The following is a 26,045-nucleotide window of genomic DNA, read 5'->3' as shown; positions in this document are numbered from 1 at the left end:
TCACAAATTCGCAACAAATGATTTGCAGCAGTTCAACTCTGCCCAACTCACTTGTGAATATCGCTGCGAAAGGAGAGTTGTGATGACAAATTCACATCAAATTCGATTCGCATTCGCATGAAGTATGAATCGCTCTTTAGACATATGATTCTAGTGGTAACTAAGGCCTCAGTCCAAGCGGCAGTAAGTAGGCGTAGTTATGGCAGATGCTGATGCAAAAACATAAAAACACCTAATGGTGAAATTCTTGGATTTTAAATATCATTTTGTACGCCAGATTAAGGATATCATGTTGTTTTTAATCGATTTGAACAAAATATGATTGGATAAATTAATATAGAATCTTAAAATGAGGCATAAATAGTATCTTAGTTTTGAGAATTAGTTATGAGAATTAGTCATTTTGAGAGAGGCAAAATAAATGTATTTGCTGGATTTCCATGAGAATATTAGTCAAGATCTAGACATTGTTTATTTGCTGAATTTCCATGAGAATATTAGTCAAGATCTAGACATTGTTTATTTGCTGGATTTCCATGAGAATATTAGTCAAGATCTAGACATTGTTAATTTTTAGGACTTAAAGGCCGTCGCCTCTCTGCCAGCCAGTCTATTGAAGACCAGCAGCAGAATGGAATCTACGATGCCCCTATGGAGCATTTGGATATAGACACATCTAGTCTTGCTGAAGGGGATCATCTAGATTACCTCAACAGTGCCTTACAGGCTCAGATCAACCTACTTACATACAAGGTACAGTCGTATAGGCTAGCTCTTGTTGGTGTTATACGTCCAGCCCCCGATTTCATCAAACTCATCGCAAGAAGCAATGCATCGTAGGGTTTGCGATGCCTGGCACACCTAACGTCGCAGCGCTTCGTGAAATCAGGGGCAGTGTTCATAAAGATTAAGTTGACAAACTAATCTTTTCTTTCCTTCAAACACAGTGGACAGTATTAGAGTTTAGAGCTACTTATGCGCAAAAGTTAACTGAAATATCAAATTATGCTCACCATAAAAGATTTTGCCAAAATGACTGTGTCATCGTTTAGCATGTTTCACTCCACTGCAGGAGGAGAGCCTCTTCACCAATTCTCCATCTCATTCTATCCTGCACTCTTTGTTGCCAAGCAATGCCCCTGTATGTGCCTAATTCATCTCTCCATCTTCTGCTTTGTCACCCTCTTTTTCTTGCACTGTTTGTGAAAAGAAAATGTTTGGACCCTTTACATGAAATAGGTGTTGTAACTATCATTGTCCTTGTGTACATTAGGAACCTGGCATGCATACTATGAGCATGAGTTTCATTTCTTGTATTTATCCTTCCATTGCAGCTAAACCAAGTGCTCCAGCAAGCCCTGTATGTACTGCTATCTCCAGACTTTGACAGTCTGACCATAGCAGACAGACTCCAACCTCTAACCTCATGTCTGTTTGATCACTGGAAGGCCCTTGGATGTTGCATTATCTTGATCTTCATTTCTTGTATTTATCCTTCCATTGCAGCTAAACCAAGTGCTCCAGCAAGCCCTGTATGTACTGCTATCTCCAGACTTTGACAGTCTGACCATAGCAGACAGACTCCAACCTCTGACCTCATGTCTGTTTGATCACTGGAAGGCCCTGGGATGTTGCATTATCTTGATCTTCATTTCTTGTATTTATCCTTCCATTGCAGCTAAACCAAGTGCTCCAGCAAGCCCTGTGTGTACTGCTATCTCCAGACTTTGACAGTCTGACCATAGCAGACAGACTCCAACCTCTGACCTCATGTCTGTTTGATCACTGGAAGGCCCTGGGATGTTGCATTATCTTGATCTTCATTTCTTGTATTTATCCTTCCATTGCAGCTAAACCAAGTGCTCCAGCAAGCCCTGTGTGTACTGCTATCTCCAGACTTTGACAGTCTGACCATAGCAGACAGACTCCAACCTCTGACCTCATGTCTGTTTGATCACTGGAAGGCCCTGGGATGTTGCATTATCTTGATCTTCATTTCTTGTATTTATCCTTCCATTGCAGCTAAACCAAGTGCTCCAGCAAGCCCTGTATGTACTGCTATCTCCAGACTTTGACAGTCTGACCATAGCAGACAGACTCCAACCTCTGACCTCATGTCTGTTTGATCACTGGAAGGCCCTGGGATGTTGCATTATCTTGATCTTCATTTCTTGTATTTATCCTTCCATTGCAGCTAAACCAAGTGCTCCAGCAAGCCCTGTGTGTACTACTATCTCCAGACTTTGACAGTCTGACCATAGCAGACAGACTCCAACCTCTGACCTCATGTCTGTTTGATCACTGGAAGGCCCTGGGATGTTGCATTATCTTGATCTTCATTTCGTGTGTTTATCCTTCCATTGCAGCTAAACCAAGTGCTCCAGCAAGCCCTGTATGTACTGCTATCTCCAGACTTTGACAGTCTGACCATAGCAGACAGACTCCAACCTCTGACCTCATGTCTGTTTGATCACTGGAAGGCCCTTGGATGTTGCACTATCTTGATCTTCATTTCTTGTATTTATCCTTCCATTGCAGCTAAACCAAGTGCTCCAGCAAGCCCTGTGTGTACTACTATCTCCAGACTTTGACAGTCTGACCATAGCAGACAGACTCCAACCTCTGACCTCATGTCTGTTTGATCACTGGAAGGCCCTTGGATGTTGCACTATCTTGATCTTCATTTCTTGTATTTATCCTTCCATTGCAGCTAAACCAAGTGCTCCAGCAAGCCCTGTGTGTACTACTATCTCCAGACTTTGACAGTCTGACCATAGCAGACAGACTCCAACCTCTGACCTCATGTCTGTTTGATCACTGGAAGGCCCTTGGATGTTGCACTATCTTGATCTTCATTTCTTGTATTTATCCTTCCATTGCAGCTAAACCAAGTGCTCCAGCAAGCCCTGTGTGTACTACTATCTCCAGACTTTGACAGTCTGACCATAGCAGACAGACTCCAACCTCTGACCTCATGTCTGTTTGATCACTGGAAGGCCCTTGGATGTTGCACTATCTTGATCTTCATTTCTTGTATTTATCCTTCCATTGCAGCTAAACCAAGTGCTCCAGCAAGCCCTGTGTGTACTACTATCTCCAGACTTTGACAGTCTGACCATAGCAGACAGACTCCAACCTCTGACCTCATGTCTGTTTGATCACTGGAAGGCCCTTGGATGTTGCACTATCTTGATCTTCATTTCTTGTATTTATCCTTCCATTGCAGCTAAACCAAGTGCTCCAGCAAGCCCTGTGTGTACTACTATCTCCAGACTTTGACAGTCTGACCATAGCAGACAGACTCCAACCTCTGACCTCATGTCTGTTTGATCACTGGAAGGCCCTTGGATGTTGCACTATGTTGATCTTCATTTCTTGTATTTATCCTTCCATTGCAGCTAAACCAAGTGCTCCAGCAAGCCCTGTGTGTACTACTATCTCCAGACTTTGACAGTCTGACCATAGCAGACAGACTCCAACCTCTGACCTCATGTCTGTTTGATCACTGGAAGGCCCTTGGATGTTGCACTATCTTGATCTTCATTTCTTGTATTTATCCTTCCATTGCAGCTAAACCAAGTGCTCCAGCAAGCCCTGTGTGTACTGCTATCTCCAGACTTTGACAGTCTGGACTCCAACCTCTGACCTCATGTCTGTTTGATCACTGGAAGGCCCTGGGATGTTGCACTATCTTGATCTTCATTTCTTGTATTTATCCTTCCATTGCAGCTAAACCAAGTGCTCCAGCAAGCCCTGTATGTACTGCTATCTCCAGACTTTGACAGTCTGACCATAGCAGACAGACTCCAACCTCTGACCTCATGTCTGTTTGATCACTGGAAGGCCCTGGGATGTTGCACTATCTTGATCTTCATTTCTTGTATTTATCCTTCCATTGCAGCTAAACCAAGTGCTCCAGCAAGCCCTGTATGTACTGCTATCTCCAGACTTTGACAGTCTGACCATCGCAGACAGACTCCAACCTCTGACCTCATGTCTGTTTGATCACTGGAAGGCCCTGGGATGTTGCATTATCTTGATCTTCATTTCTTGTATTTATCCTTCCATTGCAGCTAAACCAAGTGCTCCAGCAAGCCCTGTGTGTACTACTATCTCCAGACTTTGACAGTCTGACCATCGCAGACAGACTCCAACCTCTGACCTCATGTCTGTTTGATCACTGGAAGGCCCTGGGATGTTGCACTATCTTGATCTTCATTTCTTGTATTTATCCTTCCATTGCAGCTAAACCAAGTGCTCCAGCAAGCCCTGTGTGTACTACTATCTCCAGACTTTGACAGTCTGACCATAGCAGACAGACTCCAACCTCTGACCTCATGTCTGTTTGATCACTGGAAGGCCCTGGGATGTTGCACTATCTTGATCTTCATTTCTTGTATTTATCCTTCCATTGCAGCTAAACCAAGTGCTCCAGCAAGCCCTGTATGTACTGCTATCTCCAGACTTTGACAGTCTGACCATAGCAGACAGACTCCAACCTCTGACCTCATGTCTGTTTGATCACTGGAAGGCCCTTGGTAGTTGGTTAACGCCACCTTGCCTGACTCTATTCATGGAGAATCTGTGGCTACGTCTAGTGGCAGATTTTGAGCTTGAGGTAGAGGGCTTGAAGCTACTGGAGGAGAAGGCTGACAGGCACGCATTGCTTTTATCGCAGTCCATAGCGGTAGGTCCCTACAAGCTTTCTCAAACTTCGTTTTCTTTATTTTGCACATTGGATACTTGATTGAATACCTCTTTTATAACACTTTCACGGAATTATATTCAGGCATGCAACTCTTCCGCGTTTCCGCGGAGTTCCACGTTTTTTTACTTTATATTTAGCCTAATTTATGCCTGGCATTAACATTTTCTAGGGTACCATTGTGGGTATCATGTCCCGTGGCGTTTCTGCTGCCTCGCTCCGCACTTGCGTTGTGCCTTTGAAAATTGTCCTCAACGGACAGTTGCATGCCTGTATATTGTGATGCTTTTTGTTTGGATAGTTCCAACTTCCAGATTCGCTTGTTTGCTTTTTGGCTCTCTGGTTAGGGTTTTTGTTTATGTTTTTAAAAGCAGTGGATACTTTTGGTAATTACTCAAAATAATTATTAGCATAAAACCTTTCTTGGTAACGAGTAATGGGTAGAGGTTGATTGTATAAAACAGTGTGAGAAACGGCTCCCTCTGAAGTAATATAGTTTTCGAGAAAGACATAATTTTCCACGAATTTGATTTTGAGACCTCAGACTTAGATTTGAGGTCTCGAAATCAACCATCTAAAAGCACACAACTTCGTGTGACAAGGGTGTTTTTTTCTTTTATTATTATCTCGCAACTTCGATGACCAATTGAGCTTAAATTTTCACAGGTTTTATATTTTATGCATATATTTAGATACACCAAGTGAGAAGACTGGTCTTTGACAATTACCAATAGTTTCTAGTGTCTTTAAATACTTGCTATGTATGTTGATATGTATTTGATGTTTGACTGTTTTTTTTCTGAGAAAAATACTATAATGGTATTTTTCTCAGAAAAAAACCCTGTTATTGGCCTGATGTTAACTTATATTTGCGTTTGCACAATGTGTGCTCTTTGGTTGGTAAGCACTCTTATTTTCTTTACATTTTATTTTCATAGTATTTTAGTACATACAGTTTTTTAGACATTGTTCTGTTATGTTTATTTGTTCCATTTATTATTATTGCATGTTGTGTTTTTGCAGCATCTGATTGAGTTTCTTCATGCCAGGGGTGAGGGGCTTGAAATAGATCAGCTTGTCAAACCAGCTGTAAGTTAAATTATCATTCAATATAAATGAACTTGTAATTTAAATGTACCTTTCATCATGTTTTGACAAATTGTGCTAGAGCCCCCTGGAATAAAACTGAATACAGACGTGTCTGATTTGGTTTGACATTTGCCCCACAGCTTCTTGTAGCAGTTGGTGTTATAGAGTAGGGGCTTGCCATACTCGTCAGCTCATACTCGTACTTGTAGATTTTCCAATGTTGAGACATGTTCAGTTCCCGGTTTGTTTTATTTCACACAATAAAGCAATACTGTTGGGAAGCCAAGGTTTAACAAAAATACTCTTCAGTCTCCTGACGATGACTAGAGCAAGCTAGTTGAAACATTGAGACCAATTCAAGAACTGACTCCGCGGTAGTACAGTTATTTACGATCTTATAAGCTAAAGTAGTAGTCCCAGCCATGTTTCTATACCTTCCGCCCGGGTAGTAGTTAGTAAGCAGGATAGTTCTTCGACATTTCCTTTAAGAACTGAGAAGCCCCCGAACATCCGATAATCTACTCTGGGGTAGTAGAATAAAGCAAGACAGTTCTCTAAAGAAGAAACTCTACATGGCAAGTAGATACACACATTTTGTTCCCGCAAACCAAACATATATTGATACATATATTGATACCTCACCATGCAATGCCTCAAATCCTATATAAAACGTTGTCTTTTATTAAACAGCTTCATAAACTGTGGAGGTCATGGGTTTATTCAAACATTTTTGAGACCACATGTTGGAGTACATGCTAGACTGATGCAGTCTACTATTAATAATGTTATGATTAAAATAATGAGCCTTTTCTGTATTGATGTTATTGTTTGATAAGGAGGTGGTATTGACCATGCTGCAGCTTCACAGCTTATCAAGTAAGAACTTGGTTCATCTCTACCAGAAGACATTACTCAGGGTAAGATCTCATCTAGTTCCCACACTGCATATATCTTTGTTAGAATGCTGTTGTTGTTTTTACAAGAAGGTTCCTGACTATTTTACCCTCCAGCCACTGTTTGTGTCAATAGACCTTTCTTTTGTTGATAAACAAACCGCCTTGGTTGGCATGGTCGGCCGAATGTTAGTAAAACACTCAATCTTAAAAACAGATGTTTCCACAAAATTAAACATTTTCTGCAAATTTTCAATTAAATGAAATACCTCTCATGAAAAGTTGTTTTGTTTTAAACAAAATCAACATGTTTGGTTAAAAAATAGCAATCTTTTCTTGATTTTGCACTTATGGCTTTTTATAGTTTTCCAATCTCGGTTGGCAAAAACTTGGGATGTGACGTTGCAAAAAGAAAGGTCAATGGTTTGATTAGAGGAAAACCAAGATGGCTACTCTTGGTCAATGTGTAGGCTTGTCACCAAATCCAGATGGAATAGGACAGATTTGCTCAAAAGATTCACACAACGATAATAAGTGACATATTTTCTTGGACTATTATTTTGTCACAGATCATTTTCTTACGCAGCGCTGTTTCCTTTGAACAGTCTTCTTGTGCATATTTGCCAGCCTAGTTCTTTACAATGTTTAAATCTCTATGCGCCGAGAGGTTTTTGCATCGGTCTCTTTACAAATGTCATTATTATTATTACTACTATAGGTTTTCACGGTCAATTACGGCAAATAAGCAGCCAATTTCATTTTTTATGCGTTCAAATTAATGCTGTTTTGCCTCTCCAGTTGTTACTGCGTTTCAAATTCAGAATTGGGCTATTCAATTTCGTTTTGAGTCGAGTCAAATCCTTAAGCACTCTGTTCAATTTAGCACATTGTCATTCTTTTTCGTGACACACACACCTCAAGAAGCGTCTGCGAATTTGAATGCTGCTTTTATGAATTGTTGAATCGAATGATTATTTTTTTAAATCGAATGACGCAACATTACATTTGACTGATCATAAAACAAAATTGAATGACCCTTTTTCAGTAGCATTTCGATTTTGTGCGAAATAGAATAGCTTGGTGGTTAATTTGGCTGCTCATTTGCCGAAATTGGCTGAGAAATCTTATTAATATTTGTGGCGTTTGGTACCTCTGCTTGACCGTCCATTGATGGCTCTTTCCTTACTTGTTGTTGACCCCTACTGTATGACCCTATAGGAGGTAGAAGCAGACCCAACTACAGAGCCTTTACCAAGGGAAATACTACAAGCCATGTACCAAGCACTCCATAAGAAGCGCAAGTGTTTCACTGGACATCATATGGTCATGTGGCTTCTAGTCCATTACTACAATGCACAAGGTTTTTATCCAAATATTAGGGAATCAAGTTGTATTCTAACACACAGAGCTTGCGATTGTCACAATAGTGCTTAAAGGGAGTGTATACCTTTGGTTTTTGGAACCGTTTTAATATGATATAAATGTGTATAAATGCCATAAGTTTAAAGGGAAGGTACGCTATTGGTAATTGTCAAAGACCAGTGCTCTCACTTGGTGTATCTCAACATTTGCTACTTCAGAGGGAGCCATTTCTTATAGTGTTTTATATTATCAACAGCTCTCCAATGTTCGTAACCAAGTAAATTTTAAGCTAATATTTGTTTTGAGTAATTACCAAACTTATACCTTCCCTTTAACCTAGTCAAATTTCCTTGCGAAAGGTGGTAGCCTTTTTTGATATATCCCCCCCCCCCCCTAAAAAAGAGCCGTTTCCATGCAGGAAGAATAAACCGCAATTGGAATACACAATCTGGGAAACGTTTGACAGTAATGTTTTTCAGATTCAAATTTTGGGGATAAAAACTGATAGATATTCCATAACCACATTGCTTGAAAGTGAAATAATTCTCAAAATGCTTTATACCATTGAAAGCTACTGTACTTTTAACCAAGTTAATTTTTGGTGGCAATTATTTTAAGAGTGATTACCAAATGAATACCTTTTCTTTAATTTGATAAGATCAAGTTTGATACCTTTGTAGTCATCATCTAGGTAATGATTATATTTGTATCAAAAGCTTAGAAAAGCTTTTCCTATTAGAACTTTTGACTTTCCCCATTTGCTGTTTGTTGTTAAATGTCCTCCGAGGTGTAACTTCTTGGGGGTACATCACTATGCAGTGATTTGCCAAAGTTATCCAACACTTATTCTGGTTTGTCTGAACAGAGAGGCCAACAAGCAAGAGAAGCAAGTACAAGAGGAAGGCTAAGATGATTGGTCAGAAACTCTTGGATATGAACTTCATCCAGCATGTATCATCACGAAGCAGAGGAACAAAGGGTAAATCAAAAACATTGTTCACTTTTAAACTTTTGCAACATAATCAAACTTAAACATGTTATACAGGGTATATTATACAAATATTGAGTGTGTACGAATGCATTGACGCAGAATGCAGACTATATAAGATGACGTCTTGAATATTCCATGTCGCGAGGTGAAGCTCAATGAAATGGAAAAGCCAGATTCCACGGAGAGATTATATTCTATGAATAATGCACAAATGAAATGCAATCAATTATTTGTTTTATGTAACACACAAATAGATATGTGTAATTTGAATTTGTTCACAATAAACACAAAAAAAGACACAGAAACTCATCCTGCCCAACTCTGTGGATTTTTAAAGAAAAGCTAAGTAATGTAAACATCTCCTTGTAGACGCCATCTCTTGTTCACAATGACTTGTTTCATACTGGCTGGAAGGAATTGCTTGTTTTGAAACAACACTACAAAGCTTTGCTGCCAAAATTCCTCCAATTTGGGTGTGTTACACGTCAAGGCAGTAAACACATGGCCAAATAAAGGGTGAAGCATGACATGTGTTCCACCAACAGATGAGAAGAGCCATATGTACGGTATATGAAATAACTTAACTTCAAAGTTACTTAGTAAACATGCCTTCAAGCAAAGTGTGAAGTGATTTTGGTAACTCCACCCTTTGTTTTCAAGTAAAGTGTACATTTAAAATATTTTTGTTCTCTTAGATGTTCTATCCGATGATTTTGTTGACTTCTCCTCGGATGCCAGTGTAACAGACAGTACTCCTTTCCCACCGGTCACAATCCATAGTCTACCCAAGACCTCTATCCACCGATGCAAAGACATGAATAATGACAGCTCAGAAGATAACCTGGAGTCATCATTCAGTCATCAAAAGAGGCGGCGCTCCAAAAGAAGAATTTCAGATTTCTACTCTGAGGAGATTGAGACAAGCGACGATAGCTCAACGTCTCGATCGGACTACGTTGTCAGGAAGACAGTCACTGTGAAGGTTGATGTTCATGTATCTGCTGTGGATAACTCGGATAGTCCTCCATCAATACCCAACGAGCAGGAACCTTCCTCCCTAATCAGTCAGAAGGAACAGAATCAACAAGGATCTGAAGGAGACATGAGTTCCAGCGATGATCAGGGGATAAAAACATCTATTCCTCCAGGAGGTCAGCCAACATCTATCTCATCAAGTTCTAGTACTAAGGAATCCTCGTCCTCCCATTTCGACAGGGCTTCTAAGGTGTCTGAATCCAAACACCTCTTCTTTACGGACTCTAACCACTTCTACTACTTCTGTGATATCGATGACCAGTTGTTCTATAGCATGTCTGGAGATTTCTTGAGATCCAGTGAAGGCAGAGCTCCAGATGGTTCTCCAAGAAAATCTGAAAAGCATCGACCCCACCTCAAATGTTCTCACAATAAAGCAGAATACATCCTGGCAATTCTTCTCTGCAGAAGAAGGACTAGCCGTGTGGCGAAAGATTTTACTCGTTCTATCCCCACTGAGTTCTGGAAGGAAGAGAGAAGGTCCCCTTGCTGTATGTGTTTCAAGTGAAGCTTGAATTCAGTGTGTAAGGGTACCCCAGTGGTGACCCAGACCCTCAACCAGTAATGTACATGGAAGTCTTTGGGGCAAATCTCAATAAGATTTTCAATGTGCCCACTGCTACGTTTCATACTTTCCAAAAGAAAAATAATCCATTCTCCTTCCAGCCTTTTTAGCTGTTTTTTTACCTCTAATAATTTGACCTTTGGGCCATTGGGCTATTTGTCAAAATTGTGTGGCATAATTAAATGGACACATTGCCTTCTTATTGGCACTTCGGACTATAAAAAGCTTTTATGAAATTTGTTGGGAAAGCTGTTTTAAATGTAGAATATAGTGATCCACACAATAGACCCCCAAACTGTGTGGTTTTCCTTTTACATAGAGAACTAACAAGGTCCGCTGTGTTGTAAAACAAAATTTGGACGGTGTTACTTGACAAAGTAAAAGGAAAACCACACATTTTCTAGGGATGTCTGTGTGAAACATTACATTCTACTGTGAAAATATCTTTCAAACAATGTTCAATTCTAGCTCAAGTGACATCATCTATTATGTTGTTGTTTTTGGTTGTTGTTTTTTTCCGAGCAGCTGATAAAACAATGTGTTGTCTGATTGCTTTTTATTATCTCCTCTCGTTGAAGTTGAAGTTAAAATTAAACAAATCATGGATAAATTGTGTCCTGACATTTCTTTAATTTGGAAAAATTGCAAAAGTTGTTTCTGTGTCACTGTTACCTTCTGTTTGTAATGTGAACACAAACATTAATATATATGTACTTCTTATTTCCAAACATTAAAATATATGTACATCTTCTTATAAAACTTATAATTTTTATGTATTCCTAATTTAATGAAGCATCAACGCAGAAGACAAAAAGGTATTTTTTTTTGTCCAAATCGTTTATTTGACCTGGATGATCTGAAAGATTTTAAAGGGTTGAGAAGAAGGAATTTTATTTCATTTTAAAAGAATTTACGCAGTTGTTTTAAAGTTTTTATTAAGATTTTAACTATTTTGTTTTATAACCTGATTGACCATTATTACCTGAATATATCACATAGATTTGCCAGAATGCAAACAAACGTGAGTACTGGTGTCAGGCATATAGTCTATCTGCATCTTAACAATATGCTAATGAAGTCTGAAGATGGATTTTTCATCAGCCTTTTTCTCACTCAACAAAGCAAATTCTCAACAAATTTAAAACCCACTGCCACCCTTGGTTCATTCCTAAGGAGAAATAAGCACTTAAGTGTGATCTTACTTATCTCCTTACTCCAGAGAAGGGTTACCAATTGCCAAAGGAAATCTAACGTCCCCTCAACAGATAGATGATAGATAGATAGATAGAAGGTTTATTGGCAATAGCCATCACAGCATAACAACTGAATTGCAACTATGACACAACATTTTAAAAAGATTAAAAGGACATCATTAAGAGAACAGCAATTTATATACAGAAATAAAAATATAAAAATGCACAAGCAAAAAGGGGAATTAAATTGAACAGCAACCACACACCTTTGGCAAGACACACACCACACCAGCACACACAAAAAGGAACAAAAACGCATGTACGCACTTGAAACTAAACAAAAAACAGCATTTTACAAGAACTCTGCAACACACAATACCAAAAGAGCTTTATAAAAAAGGAATGCAATAATCTGTAGGATTAACATTCAAGTGTAGAAAGGCAAACCGATGAATTTCCTAGAATGTTTTTTTTTTTTATAGATACATCTGTTTTATGAGAAAAAAAAAAAACATAATACAAAGGGATAGAATTAACTATTGTAACTTATGTTTTCATTCTTAACATAATATGTAAGTTGGTTCTGTAACCCACAGCTGTCGGTTATGACTGTAACCTTAGTCATTTAATTTTTTATAATAACTGGTTGGCGTACTTTTTATATTGTACAACTAGGTTGAATTTTGACTTGTGTTTACAATGTGTCAAATTTTAGAGGATCTTATGTAAACATTGCCATATTTTATCTATCAAGTGTTGTTATAAATCCAGGCTGAAAATGCTTTCAGTTACAATTTACAACCCTACCTGGCAAGTAGATACACACATGGTGCTACCGCAAACCAAATATACATTGATACCTCACCATGCAATGCTCAAATCCTATATAATTTATTTATTCTTCTTTTTAACTTTTCACCTGATTCGATCTCAAACAAATGTGTTTTCATTATTTATATGTGCAATTTAGATGATATAATATAATTAGCTTGAGTTTATTGATGGCAAGTGATTTGATGTAGGCCTACACCTAAATAAATACATTTCATATTTATTGATCATAGAAACAAAGGTGATGATGTTTTTATGTTGTAACATCTGTTTTTTTAGATTCGAACGTTGAATTCATTTCTCATGTCTTGGAGAAGTATTTCAGACACTTTTTTAAATGTGTTGTCCAAAGATTTTAGGTGCTCTTGTTTGCGAAGAAACGACTCGGTACATACCCCCTATTTGTTTTTTAGTACTTCATCTGCTATACCTTCCAAGCGTTAAACTATTTGTTAAGTGTTTAACCGATAATTAATTGTGCTGGTGCGGTCAAAACAAATACCTCTTTTGGTAAATAGCGACAATTTGATCGTTTGAGGAACCTGTCCGTAACTCGTTCCTTGTCTATAAACATTTGTCAGTCAGAAAGTTAACATACATAAAATGATGTCGACTGGTTTTATATTTTCAAATTAATTACAGATTATTTCAGAATGCGTTTGTATAACAAGGAAAATATACCTGTATTTAGTAAACACTTTTGTAACAGTACAAAAAAGAGTACTTGCGATAAATAAAGTAAACTCACATAAATAGGATAATTTGTTCTGTACATTTTAAAGACACTGGACACTATTGGTAAATGTCAAAGACTAGTCTTCTCACATGATGTATCTTAGCATATGCATGAAATAACAAACCTGTGAAAGTTTGAGCTCAATTGGTCGTCGAAGTTGCGAGGATAATGAAAGAAAAAAACTCCCTTGTCCCACGTAGTTGTGTGCTTTCAGATGCTTGATTTCGAGACCTCAAATTCTAAAATCTGAGGTATCTAAATCAAATACATGGAAAATTACTTCTTTCTCGAAAACTATGGCATTTTAGAGGGAACCGTTTCTCAGAATGTGTTTTACTATCGACCTCTCCCTATTACTTGATACCGAATGAGGTTTATTTTGAGTAATTACCAATAGTGTCCAGTGCCATTGAGTAAAACGGTATTAGTATTTGCTCTGATAAAATAATGTTGCAAGGTAACAACATATAAGAAGATGAAAGGAGGTCTCAGGACGTACTGAAGAGCAAAGATAACTTCATCATTATTGCACCATTAATTAGAAACAAATGTCCTAAGCTATGTGTTCGACACGCATGACCCTACGTGCATCCGTAACACACCATCTGTGTGCAACTGATACAACAAAGCAAATTCTAAATTAAAATCGTGCACGCCTTTTGTAATTTTGTCTTTCCCGTAGTAATGGTATGGGACTGGATTACCGATGGTATCGAGCGGGAACGGCCAAAATCCAAACAACTCCACGGAACCACAAACAGATAAAGCCAATGACGTCAGATAAAAACCTGTAATGTTAGAAAAGAAATGAATGATTGTAGTTACGTGATCAAGAAGAACGTTTTATTACCCTTTCTAATCTATTCACAGACAAACAATTGCGATAGATAGTAGTTTCTTGCCATGCCATTAGAATTATGTTAATTGCTTGGATAATAATTATTATTTCCTATGTTGTTATTAAACAAGTAATGTTTCGTATAGCCGGTACATTTTTGTTCGTCTTCGATCTTCGCCGTCATTGTTTGCCATGTTATTACGAATTTATCGACTAATCGCGTTCGAGTGAAACACAGACCACCGCATGCGTGATTTAACCCCGAACCCACTGTTTATCCAAGAAGCTTGATTCGATACAACTTTACTAGACCTACCCGTTGTCATGCGATCTTTCAGACCCATCTCGGCCCATATTCCAGCCACAGCTCTGAAATGGTTAGGGTTGATGATCACCATTTTTTTAGGGGTGGAGTTGTTGCTAGTTTGTAGAAGTTTCAAGGCGGGAACGATGTACGCGTACCCAGATGGTACGCCGTATAGCGGGACAAGAAGCCGGCCAAATCGCTTCACATCATTGAGAAATGTTGACTTATGTCCCTTATCCAGCAATCGCTTGTATCTGACGAGTGAAAATAAAAAATATATATTTATTGTTACATCAGAGATTCAAATTGCAGTAAATTGGGAAATTTGCAGTAAACATTGTCCTTACTTTGAGGCAATTATTGAAGGGTTAATTGAAGCAATGTTAGTCTTCGTTCCAACATCCTCTGCGTATCCCCTCAATGGTGGCGTGTTGCACCTAAATTAAGTAGACATAAAGATAAAGGGGTAATGACAATAATTGCATTGAAATGAACTTGGTGATATAGTCTACATATAGCAGAAGTTCAACAAATTAAACCAAAAATAATAACGGCGCACATCACGTTGAACTGTTTAAAACAAAAAACGAACGAAGAAATGAAATAGTCAGTTATAATGATTCAGAGCTCATGGGTCCACTCAAAGAAAATTCCCATAATATGCTGCTAATCTTTGTTTTTATTTACCAACATCACCGAGAGTTAAAGACACTGGACACCCTTGGTAACTTTCAAAGACCAGTCTTCTCACTTGGTGTATTTCAACATATGCATAGAAGCACAAACCTGTGAAAATTTGAGCTCAATTAGTCGTCGAATTTGCGAGGTAATAATGAAAGAAAAAAACACGCTTGTCACACGAAGTTGTGTACATGTGCTTTCAAATGCTTGATTTCTAGACGATAAAATCTAATTCTGAGGTCTCGAAATCAAATTCGTGGAAAATTACTTCTTTCTCGAAAACAACGTCACTTCAGAGTGAGCCGTATCTCACAATGTTTTATACTATCAACCTCTCACATGACTCGGTACCAAGTCAGGTGTAATGCTAAGCTAATAATTGTTTTGGGTAATTACCAAAAGTGTCCGCTGCCTTCAAAGCAAAGTATAAGAACTGATTACCTAAAGACGAAGTCAGCTCTATCAATGTTTGTACCGCATCGGCTATTGGTGAGAATTCCTCCATTTCCCACCACGATACATCTCTGCAGTGTTTCATTGGCGAACGGCGATTGCTAAAAAGAATCAAAGAAAGCAATACGCATACTTCTCAAGGTAGCAAATGCTTTTTTTTTTTTTGGGGGGGGGGGTGGACGATAGAGTGTACCATTGCCAAATAATACAATCTAACTTTCAAAACGAGCTCCAAATTATCATACAGGAACACAATTCTTAGCGCTTTGATCCGCCCATATGGTATGATAAAGCGCTATATCTACTTGTAACTTTTTACGTTATAACGAATCCAGCCCGATTAAGGTTGCTTATAAAAAATAAAGATCCTTACCTTATAAAAACTACGTATTTTTAGTGGCTGTTCCAAGTTGGAACAGCGATTGTTTTCGACAAGTTTCTTCAAATTTGGAGAGCACATCAATATTATTGCTTACTATAAACATGTTACGAGTGAGTAAGAGTGTTCTAATGTGTACTTGGGACTGTTCCCAGTTTAATTGTAAGCATATTGGAAGTTAGTAAGTTGAATTTGATTACTAGTGTGGTGTGCGGATCCATCTTGTCGTAATGCCGAAGGGCTACACTCAAACTTGGAAGACGAGAATTTAAAGGCAGTGGACACGAGTATTAATTACTCAAAGTAATTATTAGCAAAAAACCTTCCTCTGAAGTTACATAGTTCACGAGAAAGACGTCATTTTCCCACGAATTTGATTTCGAGACCTCGGATTCAGAATTTGAGGTCTCGAAATCAACCATCTAAAAGCACACAACTTCGTGTGGCAAGGGTGTTTTTTCTTTCATTATTATCTCGCAACTTCGACGACCAATTGAGCTCAAATTTTTACAGGTTTTTATTTTATTTTATGCATATTATGTAGAAATACACCAAGTGAGAAGACTGGTCTTTGACAATACTATTACCAAAAGTGTCCAGTGTCTTTAAACACTTATTTATTTCCAGGCAAACAGAACATACCAAGAATAGGCAATAAAAATAAGACTACACAGAGAACAAGCCTGCGGATAACCAAAAAGCGGAAAATAATCACTATCTGAAGGCGATCCAGACAATAAAAATAACAAAGGCACAAAAGGACAAAAACGTCATAAAAAATTGCACATAAAATACCATATCAAATACAAAATTTGAAGGTAAAAGCTAATCAGCAATCAACATCCGACTCACTTATACCAATAGGGTCTTTATAATGACCCAATTCTATCTTACTTATCATATAAGGGTATCGTGGAGTGTAAATTTTTATTGTACTGAATTTAACAATGTTTTGTGATTTTTAAGATCTGTGCAACGCGAAACCAGGTTGCCTTTTACAGTTAGTTCGTTCGTTTGTTCGTTCGTTCGTTTGTTCGTTCGGTCTTTCAATTCTTAAAGTCACCTGGAAGTGGTATTTTTTTTTAAATAAAGCTTTTGTCACTAATATATGTGTTTTGATGAGTGGAATGTGAATAAACAGTTAACTAAGGCTTTAAAAAATCAGTTCTTGTGTTATTTACAAATTTAAGAGTAGACCCCGACCCGAGAGGGCGCTGTTCGTGACGTCAATCGAGGCAGACTTTGCCTGTAATGCGTAGAGTAAACACAATTGCAAAGTACATGTACGAACGGAGCAAGTCGTGAGTTTGTACGTTTCAAAAAAAAAAATGTACCATCTCACGACTTGGACGTACATGTACTTTGCACGTGTGTTTACTATACGCATTGCGGGCAAAGTCTGCCTCGATTGACGTCACAAAAGCTGTAGGCGGAGTCAGCCCCCCAAACAACTTTATATATTTTTAAACATATAAATCGTGACAAAAAAATTACTAAAAAAATTGTTTTATTCTTCTTAAGCATATACTCTTATGTTTGAAAGGGGAAAAAAAATATATTTCCAGGTGACTTTAAGTTTATCTTTCTTTGGGCGGCATCTTTGATAGACTTGACTCAAGTCCCAATCCCGTGCCAATCTCAGAAAAACTATTGTTTTGTGATGTTCTGCATTCCCCAACCTGTTCCATTCTCGGGACCACAATAGCTTTATTTTGACGGCGGTGGGTATGCTTAGGGAACGGGAACGGGACTTGAATCAAGTCTACATCTTTGAGATCGTCTCAACTATCATAAAAACAAACATGACCAAGGACTCCGACGTGCAACGCCCCCACACACGCATTGGGTTTGGGCAGTATAATGTACTTGTATACTAGGGTTGGGGGAAGTATCAGTTAGATTGAATTTAATACCTCGGGTAGTGAAGTGTATATATCTTCCGTCATCGCACGTGATTTGTTAGTGATAGCAAACCTAATTGTCTGTCCAATCTTGGACAACCTTTTCGTCATCACAGCGAGCTCCTTGGCGTCCATAATGCTGTTCAGCTTCCTCCTGTGGGCTCGTCAAGACATTACAATTATTATTCATTTTATTCTGATAAAAACAAATCTTTTAAAAAGTATGATAGCATTCCAATACCAACCCTCCTCCGTTGCATCCCAGTCAACATTGAACTGTCTCCCGCCAAGAGAGGCTTCTCCAGTTGGTTGTCGGGCTTTCGTTAAAGTATTTTCGAAAAGAAAATTTATTTAATTTATTTCAGAACCAGAGAGACTTACCGGACACCAGATTTCCGTGTTTCATTGGATACCCAGACACGAGATACCCCTTTCTTAATCATGTCAATATTATAGCTTGGTGGTGAAGTATGGTTGTCTGTCGGTGAAGCTGACGCATGTAAAGCAAGCACGGCGCTTGTTTCATCGCCAGGTCGTGCGTTTTCGAGTTTGGGTAGGCCTTTCTTTTGCGTTACAGGAAATCTATTGGACAAAAATGAAACTGTTCGATGAAACTACTGTTTTCCGTACTTCATATAGGCCTATTGATGACGCACTGATTAATACAATGCAAGTTTGGGTGGTGTGTATCCCCTGTCAGTTTTAGAGATAATTATAACCCATTTTGATTCAAAAGAAACGGAAGAAAATACAAGGAAATGTGCATAACATGCAGTACGCTGCTAAACCAATATTGGGTGATACCTCAATTTTCCACGTGTTAGTTGTCCATTTTCAAGAGGGAGAATATATCCGTCCGAAGTCCATGTTGAGTGTAGAACGGTCAGAAGCCCAAAAATGCATGCACCCGTGACGATCACCAACACAAAGAGTGTCCTGAGATTAGGGAGTTCCATATTGTTTCAGTCAGTTTGTAAATCATGGCTTTGAGAATCGTGTTGAACCATGAACCAATAGTTTCCTATCGAACGAATTAACAGCAAGGCTGTAACAAAATACGTAACTGTAAATCGTGCAAGAATGATCGAGGCCCCAAACCAAACGTTATTTCATGAAGGAAGTGTGGAAATGTATTGATTGCACACTCGATCGAAGGTCGCGAGGCTAGACTTGCCATCAAGTCGCTAGATTATACTACCAATGAGTAATGTCAACCAGGCAGGAGTTCTGCGTCTACATGTTTTTAATTTGTTTTGCATGGGGGTATCAATAACAAGTAGATAGTTGTACGCATTGATGTAAAGACTGACTTGCTGAGACACTAGACTCATCGGGAGGTGTAAGTATTTTTTATTGTTTTACTTTAAAGTATTGTTAGCGTTTAGCATTGTTTGACGCACCCGCATTCTCGGGGTGTGGCCTACCACACTAAAAAGGCAAACATTCATGCGCCAAAGCTGATTATCATAATTTTGTATTCCCTTTAAATATTTTGAACAATAAGATCGTGTAATGTGTAATTACAACAATGTATCGTTACATGAGGGCTCTGTGCTTCAACTTTTGAGGAGATTTTATAAATGTAGGCCTAAACTTGGTTCTATTATTTGGCTCTGGAATGGGACTCCTGAACTAGCAACGAGTTGGTTTGGGAAAAAGTTACATTGTCGGTTTTTTTTTCTTCAGTAGGGTAATTACCAAAGATTCCAAACGGTTAACCTACCAACAACAATTTTAAAAAATATCTGAAGTTTTTGTGTCTGGTTTTCAAGACGCCGAGCGAGAGACTTTAAATATTTGTTGAGTATTTTTGAATATTTTAGCATTGGAAGTTTATTTTACGGTGTGGTTCATGCACCCTGTGGGTGCACCTCGCGTGTTTATGAAGGACGCCCTCTATAGTTAAAATGATGCGAAGGCAGTCGTCCGTCCGTCCGTGCAGCCGACCAAATCACACCAAGCTGAAGCTAGCCGCGAATTCTCAGCCGCGAATTCCCAGCCGCAAATGCCAGCCGCGAATTCTCAATTTACGGCCGAAAAGTCCAGCCGCTAATTCGAGCCGCCACGCCAGCCGCGAATTTCATTACCGAAGTAGTTTCACGAAGCGACAGGATTTCCTAAGTTGTTCACACACATAAGCCACTATTTCTTAAATTTTGTAAAATCATGGCAATTTTGAATGTTGCTTTTGTAAAATTTCGGTCATAGTAACAAAATGTTAAGATAATTTAATTTTTAATGCTTTAGTCGATCCATCAAACTTTAATGGTTACATATCGACTTTCTGAATATCAGTTGTTTTAAAAATAAAGAAATAATAATAATAATATGTACCTCACATAATTAACAAATTGTTACTTTTTAGTGTTAAATCATTAAGACCATTACATAACACATCGAAATATATCGTTGCAGCTAATTAGACTAACTAATTGGTGCCTAATTAAACCACTTTATATGTTGTGGGTTTTGTCTCATTTGAAGGGAATTTTTAGACTAAAAAATAGTGTAAGTAGTCACTTTAAAACAAAATGTACCTCACATAATTAACAAATTGTTGCTTTTAGTGTTTAATCATTAAGACCATTACATAACACATCGAAATTTATCGTTGCAGCTAATTAGACCAACTAATTGGTGCCTAATTAAACCACTTTATATGTTATGGGTTTTGTCTCATTTGAAGGGAATTTTTAGACTAAAAAATAGTGTAAGTAGTCACTTTAAAACAAAATGTACTTCACATAATTAACAAATTGTTACTTTTTAGTGTTTAATCATCAAGACCATCACATAACACATCGAAATATATCGTTGCAGCTAATTAGACCAACTAATTGGTGCGTAATTAAACCACTTGATATGCTATGGGTTTTGTCTCATTTGAGGGGAATTTTTAGACTAAAAAATAGTGTAAGTAGTCACTTTAAAACAAAATGTACTTCACATAATTAACAAACTGTTACTTTTTAGTGTTTAATCATTAAGACCATTACATAACACATCGAAATATATCGTTGCAGCTAATTAGACCAAATAATTGGTGCCTAATTAAACCACTTTGTATGTTGTGGGTTTTGTCTCATTTGAAGGGAATTTTTAGACTAAAAAATAGTGTAAGTAGTCACTTTAAAACAAAATGTACCTCACATAATTAACAAATTGTTACTTTTTAGTGTTTAATCATCAAGACCATTACATAACACATCGAAATATATCGTTGCAGCTAATTAGACCAATTAATTGGTGCCTAATTAAACCACTTTGTATGTTGTGGGTTTTGTCTCATTTGAAGGGAATTTTGAGACTAAAAAATAGTGTAAGTAGTCACTTTAAAACAAAATGTACCTCACATAATTAACAAAGTGTTACTTTTTATTGTTTAATCATCAAGACCATTACATAACACATCGAAGTATATCGTTGCAGCTAATTAGACCAACTAATTGGTGCCTAATTAAACCACTTTATATGCTATGGGTTTTGTCTATTTTGAAGGGATTTTTCAGACTAAAAAATAGTGTAAGTAGTCACTTTAAAACAAAATGTACTTCACATAATTAACAAATTGTTACTTTTTAGTGTTTAATCATCAAGACCATCACATAACACATCGAAATATATCGTTGCAGCTAATTAGATCAACTAATTGGTGCCTAATTAAACCACTTAATATGTTATGGGTTTTGTCTCATTTGAAGGGAATTTTCAGACTAAAAAATAGTGTAAGTAGTCACTTTAAAACAAAATGTACCTCACATAATTAACAAATCGTTTTTTTTAAGTGTTTAATCATTAAGACCATTACATAACACATCGAAATATATCGTTGCAGCTAATTAGACCAACTAATTGGTGCGTAATTAAACCACTTTATATGCTATGGGTTTTGTCTCTTTTGAAAGGAATTTTTAATCAAAGAAATAACGTAAGTAGTCACTTTAAAACAAAATGTACCTCACATAATTAACAAATTGTTACTTTTTAGTGTTTAATCATCAAGACCATTACATAACACATCGAAATATATCGTTGCAGCTAATTAGACCAATTAATTGGTGCCTAATTAAACCACTTTATATGTTGTGGGTTTTGTCTCATTTGAAGGGAATTTTTAGACTAAAAAATAGTGTAAGTAGTCACTTTAAAACAAAATGTACCTCACATAATTAACAAATTGTTGCTTTTTAGTGTTTAATCATTAAGACCATTACATAACACATCGAAATATTCCGTTGCAGCTAATTAGACCAACTAATTGGTGCCTAATTAAACCACTTTATTTGTTGTAGGTTTTGTCTCATTTGAAGAGAATTTTTAATTAAAGTAATAACGTAAGTAGTCACTTTAAAACAAAATGTACCTCACATAATTCGTTGCAGCTAATTAGACCGCGATTAGACCAACTAATTGGTGCCTAATTATACCACTTTAAATGCGGTATGGGTTTGTCTCTTTTGAAGCGTGTTCTTATATCATAGAAATAAGGTAAATAGCGCTCTAAAACAAACTGCACTTTACATAATGGTTTACAAATGGTAAATTTTTAGTATTTAGTCATTAAGACCACTTCAAAACACCACTGAATATTTCCTTAACTATAATTAGTGTAACTTAATACTTTGAACTGGTAGCCTGAGTGCTCCTGGCAGATGGTCGTCAAACTAAGTTAAGGTGCCCAAGTAATTCAACGTAAACACACCCTGACTGGGTCGTTTCACTTTAATGTTATTCAATTGCGTAATGTGGTGTGGTCCGCTCAAGCTGCATTCCATGAGACAAGTGATGAGTGATCTTAAGCGGTCAATGGCACCATGCTGTCTCTATCTGGAGATGACCAAAGGGATTAAAGGAATAACACTCTAACACCATAAAGGTTTTTAACAATAAGTAAAAGTGTAATTTTTATGATTGCAGCTTGATTACAGTATTCATGTTTTTTGGTTATGTCCTTAATACACATCGCAGTTTTGAATGACGACAAAAATGACGTTATTATCCCTGAAAAATTGTGACTGAATACATTTTTTATTAAAATTGGACGGTGACTTTAATGTTTACAGTTTAAGATATACTAATTTGAAAGTTACAAACACACGAAACTCGCACGGCTGCGGTACCTCCCGAATTTGAGTAAGAACAAAGACCTTCCTGTTAAAGGGATAATATTGATAAATAACCCCTTCCTTTGGGGACCTTTTAAACATACAATGTGCACTCAAAACAAATTTAATTGATCCCATAAGTTTCAATCTGCGTAGTTTCGGCCTGGTGGTGTTCCGTAATACACATCAAGAGCCTTTTCCTCCGGGTTTTTTGGACAGCGCCGTTTTAAAATGAAAATCGAATGGCTAAACTTGTAAGACATGACCAGCACTTGTAATCCTAATATCCAACCTTTACGGAGGGATACTCGAAAGGAAACGGAGAGAGCCTCTCAGCCCAGCATTATTTGTCAATTATGTGAGGTACATTTTGTTTTAAAGTGACTACCTAAATTATTTCTTTGAGAAAAATTCCCTCCAAACGAGACAAAACCCACAACATAAAAAATGGTTTAATTAGGCACCAATTAGTTGGTCTAATTAGCTGCAACGATATATTTCGATGTGTTATGTAATGGTCTTAATGATTAATCAATAAAAAGTAACAATTTGTTAAATATGTGAAGTACATTTTGTTTTAAAGCGACTACTTACACATTTTTTTTTAATGATGTTTGGGGTTGAACAAAGAATTTACTAGAGTGGGATTCGAACCAACGACCTCCGGATTAACGTGCCGGCGCTCTACCAACTGAGCTATCTAGCCCTATTGGCGGTGTCCCTATTTTGTCAATATCTTTGTTCGGGGGTGCCAGTCAGAGGCCATACAACCGTTAACTGCCGTGTAGCCAGGGATCACACCCAAATTACGATACAACCTGGGAAACATTTTTTTTTAGTCTGAAAAATTCCCCTCAAATAAGACAAAACCCACAACATATAAAGTGGTTTAATTAGGCACCAATTAGTTGGTCTAATTAGCTGCAACGATATATTTCGATGTGTTATGTAATGGTCTTAATGATTAAACACTAAAAAAAACAATTTGTTAATTATGTGAGGTACATTTTATTTTAAAGTGACTACTTACACTATTTTTTAGTCTAAAAATTCCCTTCAAATGAGACAAAACCCATAACATATTAAGTGGTTTAATTAGGCACCAATTAGTTGATCTAATTAGCTGCAACGATATATTTCGATGTGTTATGTGATGGTCTTGATGATTAAACACTAAAAAGTAACAATTTGTTAATTATGTGAAGTACATTTTGTTTTAAAGTGACTACTTACACTATTTTTTAGTCTAAAAATTCCCTTCAAATGAGACAAAACCCACAACATACAAAGTGGTTTAATTAGGCATCAATTAGTTGGTCTAATTAGCTGCAACGATATATTTCGATGTGTTATGTAATGGTCTTAATGATTAAACACTAAAAAGCAACAATTTGTTAATTATGTGAGGTACATTTTGTTTTAAAGTGACTACTTACGTTATTTCTTTGATTAAAATTCCCTTCAAATGAGACAAAACCCACAACATACAAAGTGGTTTAATTAGGCACCAATTAGTTGGTCTAATTAGCTGCAACGATATATTTCGATGTGTTATGTAATGGTCTTGATGATTAAACACTAAAAAGTAACAATTTGTTAATTATGTAAGGTACATTTTGTTTTAAAGTGACTTCTTACACTATTTTTTTGACTAAAACTTCCCCTCAAAATAGACAAAACCCATAGCATATAAAGTGGTTTAATTACGCACCAATTAGTTGGTCTAATTAGCTGCAACGATATATTTCGATGTGTTATGTAATGGTCTTAATGATTAAACACTAAAAAAAAACAATTTGTTAATTATGTGAGGTACATTTTGTTTTAAAGTGACTACTTACGTTATTTTTTAGTCTAAAAATTCCCCTCAAATGAGACAAAACCCACAACATACAAAGTGGTTTAATTAGGCACCAATTAGTTGGTCTAATTAGCTGCAACGATATATTTCGATGTGTTATGTAATGGTCTTAATGATTAAACACTAAAAAAAAACAATTTGTTAATTATGTGAGGTACATTTTGTTTTAAAGTGACTACTTACGTTATTTTTTAGTCTAAAAATTCCCCTCAAATGAGACAAAACCCACAACATACAAAGTGGTTTAATTAGGCACCAATTAGTTGGTCTAATTAGCTGCAACGATATATTTCGATGTGTTATGTAATGGTCTTGATGATTAAACACTAAAAAGTAACAATTTGTTAATTATGTAAGGTACATTTTGTTTTAAAGTGACTTCTTACACTATTTTTTAGACTAAAACTTCCCCTCAAAATAGACAAAACCCATAGCATATAAAGTGGTTTAATTACGCACCAATTAGTTGGTCTAATTGGCTGCAACGATATATTTCGATGTGTTATGTAATGGTCTTAATGATTAAACACTAAAAAAAAACAATTTGTTAATTATGTGAGGTACATTTTGTTTTAAAGTGACTACTTACGTTATTTTTTAGTCTAAAAATTCCCCTCAAATGAGACAAAACCCACAACATACAAAGTGGTTTAATTAGGCACCAATTAGTTGGTCTAATTAGCTGCAACGATATATTTCGATGTGTTATGTAATGGTCTTAATGATTAAACACTAAAAAGTAACAATTTGTTAATTATGTGAGGTACATATTATTATTATTATTTTTTTATTTTTAAAACAACTGATATTCAGAAAGTCGATAAGTAACCATTAAAGTTTGATGGATCGACTAAAGCATTAAAAATTCAATTATCTTAACCCAATTTGGCCTACATTTTGTTACTATGACCAAAATTTTACAAAAGCAACATTCAAAATTGCCATGATTTTACAAAATTTAAGAAATAGTGGCTTATGTGTGTGAACAACTTAGGAAATCCTGTCGCTTCGTGAAACTACTTCGGTAATGAAATTCGCGGCTGGCGTGGCGGCTCGAATTAGCGGCTGGACATTTCGGCCGTAAATTGAGAATTCGCGGCTGGCATTCGCGGCTGGGAAT

The 26,045-nt window shown here is 36.9% G+C and overlaps 2 protein-coding genes across 2 annotated transcripts in view; one reads left to right on the top strand and one right to left on the bottom strand.

Annotated features, from left to right (window-relative positions):
* Window positions 1–13,419, top strand: part of LOC117294387 — a 58,025-nt gene extending 44,606 nt beyond the window's left edge. The window contains exons 24-30 of the mRNA XM_033776764.1: window positions 578–753; window positions 4,418–4,687; window positions 5,729–5,794; window positions 6,631–6,711; window positions 7,906–8,047; window positions 8,915–9,028; window positions 9,736–13,419. Of these exons, the coding sequence (XP_033632655.1) occupies window positions 578–753; window positions 4,418–4,687; window positions 5,729–5,794; window positions 6,631–6,711; window positions 7,906–8,047; window positions 8,915–9,028; window positions 9,736–10,583 (1,697 nt within the window). The 3' untranslated portion in view covers window positions 10,584–13,419. The remainder of the gene's footprint in view (window positions 1–577; window positions 754–4,417; window positions 4,688–5,728; window positions 5,795–6,630; window positions 6,712–7,905; window positions 8,048–8,914; window positions 9,029–9,735) is intronic.
* Window positions 13,420–13,736: 317 nt separating this feature from the next.
* Window positions 13,737–19,100, bottom strand: LOC117295132 (alpha-N-acetylneuraminide alpha-2,8-sialyltransferase-like). Its single transcript, XM_033777696.1, has 7 exons — window positions 18,764–19,100; window positions 18,341–18,541; window positions 17,972–18,113; window positions 15,668–15,780; window positions 14,893–14,982; window positions 14,555–14,799; window positions 13,737–14,188 (listed from the first exon to the last, which is right to left on the bottom strand). Exons 1-7 carry the CDS (start codon window positions 18,913–18,915, stop codon window positions 13,959–13,961), a joined length of 1,173 nt encoding a protein of 390 aa, XP_033633587.1. The 5' UTR covers window positions 18,916–19,100; the 3' UTR covers window positions 13,737–13,958.
* Window positions 19,101–26,045: the final 6,945 nt, after the last annotated feature.

Source organism: Asterias rubens, chromosome 9, assembly GCF_902459465.1.
Source record: "Asterias rubens chromosome 9, eAstRub1.3, whole genome shotgun sequence".
Lineage (NCBI taxonomy): Eukaryota > Metazoa > Echinodermata > Asteroidea > Forcipulatida > Asteriidae > Asterias > Asterias rubens.
Note: the sequence above shows the minus strand (reverse complement) of the source record. Positions and strands in the feature narration are given on the sequence as shown.